Source organism: Kogia breviceps, chromosome 18 (genome assembly GCF_026419965.1).
Source record: "Kogia breviceps isolate mKogBre1 chromosome 18, mKogBre1 haplotype 1, whole genome shotgun sequence".
Lineage (NCBI taxonomy): Eukaryota > Metazoa > Chordata > Mammalia > Artiodactyla > Physeteridae > Kogia > Kogia breviceps.
In genome coordinates, this window is record NC_081327.1 from 7,071,737 (window position 1) to 7,078,557 (window position 6,821).

The window sequence follows — 6,821 nt, forward strand, 5'->3', positions numbered from 1 at the left end:
GATAAGAAATTCAGGCAAGGCTTTATTGGGGTCCCTGCTGCAGCAGGGGGGAGCGAGAACAAACAACAATTTCCCTTGAAGTGGGGTGAGCTAGTCCCTTCTATGGGGTCAGGGTAGGGGTGTGTCCAGGGGTTGGGCCAGAGGAGTGGCTTAGGTGGCTTGCCCACCCCTTCGGTGGTGTGTGCAGGGGGCGAGCGCAGTACCCTGCTTTTGCTCCTGGTTCTTCAGAAGTGGCAGTTGGGCTTTTTGGTCTCTTAGTATCTTGTTGTCCAGAATTTGCCCCAAGTGTACACGCACGCAGTTAGTCCCTTATAGTTTCTTTGTATTTTGTAGCTGGAGGAAATGTTTGTCCAGGTGCAAGCGAGGTAGCAAAGGGTCCCATGTCGCAGTCTGTCTAACAGCAATCTAGAACAAGACACACAGCCTCGCTGGTTGAGAGAGAGAGAGACCCTTGGCCAAGGAAAGAGGACTGGAAACACAGATTCCTGGTTCTTACCTAGAAGTGCCTGAAGGTCTAGTCTCGGGAGGAATCCTGAGTTTTGAGACCGGAGGGCCCGGGGGCCTCGGGTCTGTAGAAGGGGACGAAGGGCTGCTGGGACCGCGGGCTCCTGTATCCCAAGTTAGAGAGAGATGGGGGCCTGGAGCTAGACGTTCTGAAGGCCAAGCTGCCGCTGATGGGGGCTGTCCCCATTCAGGAAAGATCGGGCACGAGCAGCCTGGGTCCCAGAAGAAGGAAGGAAGGAGGCCAAGGTAGAACGAGCGGTTAAATGGTTTTATTTTCTGGAGGCGGGGTGGGGGCTTCGGGGGGAGAGGGAGGGGCCGGGAGCCGGCTGGGGAGCCAAGGGGACGCGTGGCCCTCACTCCCGCTTCCGCAAGTGGATGTAGATGATGCCGCTGGCCAGGGCGAGGGGGAAAGCCACCCAGGCCAGGGCGAAGCAGTAACCGAAGCTGCCCCCTGATGGGCGCTCCTCCAGGATCTCCTCGGCATGAATGGCGTAGATCAGCGCCCCGGTAAACACCGCCACGCCTGTGAGGAGATGGGAACCACGCGTCACGCAGGACCCACACAAGAAGACTACATTTCCCAACAACCCACGGGCCAAAGAAGCCGCGGGAGGGCGAGTGCGCAGCACCGCTGCCTGCTGGGAGTTGTGGTTCGCTCCCCCCAGCGCCGTGCCTCGGGGCCACTGCAGACTGGCCTTGGGCAATTTAGTTAATTTTTTCGGGCCCCCCTTACTCATCCATTAAATGGGACGAAAATACCTACTCATCCATCCATTCAAGGAATACTTCTGAGCACCTTTCTACAAGCCAAGTGCACATGTAGTGAATTAATAGAACAAGAGGGAACCTAGAAAGATAATGTTCCCCAAAACTGATGACTATGATTAACTTAGTCCTTTGCACCTAAAGTCAAAAAACTGAAAAGTACATAAAACTCCCTGAAGTGTCTGATACATAGTAGGTCCACAAGAAACAGCAGCTGGCTGACATTATAAGACCACTACTATTATGATTCAGAGTTCCCTCCTGGGGTATTAATTAGCTCCCTATCCCTGCTGGCCCCCCTTCATCCCTGGGATCTAAATTATTTGTCCACACCCCCTTCCCCAGCCCTGGCTCCTTGAAGCCCTAAGTGCCAGTTCCCCCATAACTCAGAGCTGCACACCACAAACCACCAAGTCACTGAAAACTACAACTCCCCTAAGTCCCTGGGGCAGAGAGGTAGCCAAGGGAGGAAGCTCAGGTGGTCTTTGGGTTGTCGAGAATGTTTTCATTCATCAGATGTCCATTCTCAGCTCCCCCCAACCCCACACACATATCCTCACAGGCCTCCTCCCTTCCCTTCAATTCCCAGGGAACAGTGCTCACTAGTGCAAAGCTGGCAGAGGCCAGTGGCATAGAAGAGCCCTCCTCGCCGCATGGTGTAGAGCTGGAACATGAACAGGATGAAGGACAGACAGCAGAGGATGAGGGAAAGCACCATGAGGACTTGTACCGCCTTCAGCCAGCCTGCAATAGGAGACAGAGGTGGAAGTCACAGCAGGTCCAGAGTTCCAGCTCCATCTGCTTGCTCGTCATTGCCCCCACCAACCCTTCTTCCATTTAGAGACATACAACCTTAGATACTTAGTAGTATCACTTATATTGACCTCAATTCCTGTAACTTTACGAAATTCCCTTATCAGTTCTGGAAGCTGTTTGCAGATTCTTCAGGATTTTCTATATAAAGATGTTCACTGGGAATCAAGCATTTTTACTTCTTCCTTTCCCATCTTTATGCCTTTTATTTCTTTTTCTTGCCTTGTTGCTTTGGCTACCTCCATTACAATGTTGTATAGAAGTAGTGAGAGTAGAAATTCTTTTTGCTCTTAGGCAAAAAGCATTTAATCTTTCACCTTGACTTTGAAATTTCTATGGATGCAGCTCCGCCCCTTTAGAACTCAGATGCACCTGGCCCCACTCCTTTAGAACCTTAGAAGGATTCAGCCTCACCTCTTTTTTTTTTTTTTTTTTTTTTTTTTTGTGGTATGCGGGCCTCACTGTTGTGGCCTCTCCCGTTGCGGAGCACAGGCTCCGGACGCGCAGGCTCAGCGGCCATGGCCCACGGGCCCAGCCGCTCCGCGGCATGTGGGATCCTCCCGGACCGGGGCACGAACCCGTGTCCCCTGCATCGGCAGGCGGACTCTCAACCACTGCGCCACCAGGGAAGCCCCAGCCTCACCTCTTTAGAAACTTAATGTGGTCCACCCCATTGGAACTTGGACAGATTGGTTCCAGCCACCCCTTCAGAACACCTGTCTCCTTAGAACTTTGGAAACATAATCATATCTTCTCTTGGGAGCTTTCCCCCCTTTCTTTAAACCTATAGCATGTGGCCTCCATTCCTTCTGAATCATAGGGAGTGGGGCTTTTAGCCCATCCTCTTTAGACTATGAACATACTTCCCTCTACCATCCAGATAGATGGGTCATCATACATCAGCTTCGGTCACTCAGCATGGGGACCCAGACCCACCCACTCAAACCTTGGGGGCTTCCCAATCCTTGGTCCTGGGAGGAGACTTGGGGTTACCCCCCCTTTTGCAGACCGGTTTCCAACGCCCCTCACCCCTCACCATTCTCGCTGACATTACTGCAGGCCCACGTTTTGTTGTCACTGTTCCATGTGCAGTCATACCAGAGATTCAGGGACTCCTTCCCGGGGAGGGTCCACCAGGACTGGGATGGACAGAGGAACAAGGACAAAGTTAGGGAGACTAGGAAGGGTTAGGAAAAGGGCAAAGTGCCATGGGAAAGCATGGATTTAGTAGGAAAGTGGGGCTGGGGGGAGGCATGTAGGGTGGGGGCAGAGCTCAGAAGGGTGAGTGCTAGGGAAAGGGGGCGGGGCCAGAGTGACTTTAGTGGAGGGGCGTGGCGGAGTCTGCAGGGGAGCAGGAGGCTCCTACTCCAAGTAGGCTTACCTTGTCCAAAGTGGCCACGAAAAGCAGGATGAGAATGAGGATGTGAAGGGCAGAGACCACCAGCAGGAGGAGTGACATGGCTGCCCTGGAAGCCTGGGTGGGGACGTCAGGAGACCATCACGTCAAGAGGTTGGCACAGGGGCGGGGGGACATGTCTGAATTCTGGTGGAGAAGGGGGCTGAGTCCAGACTCCCAGGTCTAATGGAAAAGGGGACTAGGAGCCCTGGACTCCCGGTCTGAAGGAGGAGGAGCCTGGGGTCCAGACTCCTGGGTCTGAAGGAGGAGAGGGCTGGGGGCCCGGGGCCCGGACTCCTGAATTCCCCAGGGCCTGCAGGGGGCCAAGGATGGACTCTCGGGTCCGGGAATGAGTAGGACTAGCAATGTGGCCCCCATCTCCTCAGAGCCTTGTCCCTGGGCACATATGGGCCAGGTTATGAAAATTCATATTGCCACCTGTTCAGATTCATCAGAAGCTGGGGTGTGCCCCCAGAAACAGACATCCTTGAGTCATCCCACTCCTCTCCTGGGGTGGGGGGAGGAAGGGGGACCCGGTGACTCATCTCGCCCCCTTGCCTCCCAAACACCAGGGAAACCCCAGCCCCTGGCTATGCCCGTGAGGTCCCCACCCCACCCTGCTGCCAGACTAGTATCTACTGGACATCTTGTAGGGAAAGTGGACAAGATCCGTGTTGGGAGTGGGGAGAGGCCTGAGGAGAAGGAGCCAGCTTCCCATGACCCTTCAAGTGTCCAGAAAGGGTGGGAGAGGGGTGGGGGGAGGTGGCTGAAGGGTCCCCAGACTCTGCTTGTTCTCACGAAAAGCCCTGACCTCAGGGTCCTCGTGGGGAGTGGACAGCCACAGGAAAATAACGGCAGGCTCTGTTGGGAACCCTCAAACTTTGCGGGGCTCCACCCTTTCCTAAGTCTCCACCCCAAGTGCGAAGAGATCACTTCTTAAATTACAAGGATTTCCAAGCTTCTCCCAAGCTGGGGGTCTCCTTTCCAAACTGCTGCACACTCAGGTAAAGAAAGAAATCCCAGTCTGAATAACGGATTGGAGACTTACCGAGCGCGGCGGAAAAAGTCAGAGTTGAATCTGGTCCCTCGCTTGGGCCTCCGTGCCCCGCCCTTCTCCTCCCTCCTTCCACCCTGTCGAGGCCCCCGCCTCTCACCGCCTTTCTCCCTCCCTCCGTCTCTCTCCCCTCTTGCTCTCTCCCTCCTTCTCCCCTCCAATCCCGGAACTCTCTCTCTCTCCCCCTCTCCCTCTCTTTCTCCCTCTCTCCCTTTCTCTCTCCTTCTACCTCTTGTCTCTCTCTGTCCTGTCCTCACTGTCTATACCTCCTTCCTCCTCTCTCTCCTCACTCTCCTGGTTTCTCTTTCTCTGCTCCTCTCAATATATACTGACCCTTTTATACCCACCCTCACCACACCCAGCTGAGGTCTACAGCCAGAGGGAGGGCCCAGGCACTCGGGTTCCTCCTTCTCGGGGCCCCCACCCACTGCCCCCAGACAGGCATCTTCTGGGGCTCCCTCCTGCGGTTGAGATGATGCATCCTTGGCAGGAAGGGAAAAGAGCTGGGGCCCTCAGGTGGGGCAAGCATCAGGGGTGGGAGGATTTGATTCTCAGGCCTCTGCTCTGGGACTGGTCCTGGGACTGATGTCTGCTTTCCTTGATGGGGTTTAGGAATGAATCCTCAGAGGGATGGGAGACTGGGGGACGAGGCCAGATTCCTGCAGCGTGGAGTGAGCTGAGGGCTGGTGGCGTTGGCGCTACGGTGGGGGTCAGGAGGTAGGAAATGGGAAGTGTGGAACTCCGGAAGGGGGCAGGAGGTGGAAGTTAAGAACCCAGGGCTACCGTTTCCTGCCCGGGGGAACTTGACCAATTATTTCAACTCTCTGAGCCTCAGTTTCCTAATCTATGAGGTGGGTACAATACTACTCATAATACTGACAATAATATGCTAATACTGATAATAACAATTCTGATACTTACTCTAAACGAATAAGGTAATACCAGTACACTAACACACCTAACATGTTTATTCCTTTCCTCATCAAACTTTCATTGGACATCTATTATGAACCAGGAGTTAACAATGAAGAAAACAGATGGGAGCCCTGCTGTTCTTATGGAGTTTCCCTTCTAGTTGAGGGAGAGGGACGATAAAGACAAAACATCAGTGAAGAAGATAGATTTCAGATAGTGATAAAGTCTTTGAAGGAAATAAAATAGAGTGACACTTGCTAATGATGGGAGGCTACTTTAAAAGGGCGATCTGGCCAGGCCTCTCTGAGGAGGTGACATCTGAGCTGAGACTCGCAGACGGGAGTCATCTGAATGCGGGGCAGGGAGAGGACATGCACAGGCCTTTGAGAACAAGTTCAGGTTGTTTGAGAAGCAGACAGAAGGGCCAGTGTGGCCAGAACATAGGGAACGAGAGAGAGTGGTAGGAAGGGAAACCAAAGAGGGCCCTTGAAGCCTAGAGGAGGAGTTTGGATTTTATTCTAAGTGCAGTTGGAAACCATTGGAGGGTTTTAAACAGAAGTGCAGTACCTGGGACTTAATGTCAACTATTATTGTTATCATTGTTATTTAATCCTTGGGTTACTGAATTAGGGTGGGGGGTGATCACCACTATGTACCAACCCTTGACAGGGTTGGGTGCTTAGTGAAAAGTGAGGGACAGGGAACCAGATGTCCGGAATATGGAATTAAGAGCTGGAGAACTGAAATCCTGGGTCCCTACAAGGGAAGGGAACTGGACGATGGGATGTCTGGGTATCTGGTTGGGCCAGAGCTAGAGGGAGGGAGAATGGCTGGTCATCTGGGCTCCCTGAGGAGATGAGGGAAGGGCAGTTCAGTGACTGGGTGGGTACTTGGGAGACCTGGAAGCTGGGTATCACTATAGCACAGACTCCATAGAGATACGCTGGCTGGCTTCAAATTGAAACTGCTTTACTCATTAGCTGTGATTTGGGGCAAGTTACTAATCTCTTTATGCCGCAGTTTCTTTATCTGTAAAATCGAGATAATAATAGTAAACACATCATGGAGCAGTTCTTAGAGGAGTGCCCGGCACCAAATAAGCACTGTTATATGTGCTTGTCATACCAGACATTGGGGCCCTGAGTGGATTCAGTACTGGGAGACCCAAGATCAAGGTCTCTAGGGTTTGGGGAAGGGGCAAAATCTTGGGTCCATTGGGTCCCAAGACTACAAAGTTGGGAGTACAAAATGAAGGTCCCTGGGGGTGGAGAATAAAGTAGTTCCAGTTTACATCTTTGAGAAGGACAAGAGACTGGAGATCTGAAATCAGTTCCCCAGGTAAGTTAGAAAGCCTGGGTCACTGGGGGGAAAATG

The 6,821-nt window shown here is 52.9% G+C and overlaps 1 protein-coding gene across 1 annotated transcript; it reads right to left on the minus strand.

Moving 5' to 3' along the window:
• Positions 1-751: 751 nt before the first annotated feature.
• EMP3 (epithelial membrane protein 3 (MAM blood group)) lies at positions 752-4,846 on the minus strand. The gene is made up of 5 exons (XM_059045795.2): positions 4,527-4,846; positions 3,464-3,556; positions 3,119-3,221; positions 1,873-2,013; positions 752-1,027 (listed from the first exon to the last, which is right to left on the minus strand). The coding sequence occupies exons 2-5, from the start codon at positions 3,539-3,541 to the stop codon at positions 858-860; spliced, it is 492 nt and encodes a 163-aa protein (XP_058901778.1). The 5' UTR covers positions 3,542-3,556; positions 4,527-4,846; the 3' UTR covers positions 752-857.
• Positions 4,847-6,821: the final 1,975 nt, after the last annotated feature.

What these genes read in the sequence shown, in the direction of transcription:
- EMP3 (XM_059045795.2), bottom strand. Translation starts at nt 3,541, where the DNA reads ATGTCACTCCTCCTGCTGGTGGTCTCTGCCCTTCACATCCTCATTCTC. An exon ending in CAGTAATGTCAGCGAGAATG is followed by an intron (nt 2,014 to 3,118) that starts GTGAGGGGTGAG and finishes CTCCTATTGCAG; the next exon opens with GCTGGCTGAAGGCGGTACAA. An exon ending in CCTCTGCCAGCTTTGCACTA is followed by an intron (nt 1,028 to 1,872) that starts GTGAGCACTGTT and finishes ATCTCCTCACAG; the next exon opens with GCGTGGCGGTGTTTACCGGG.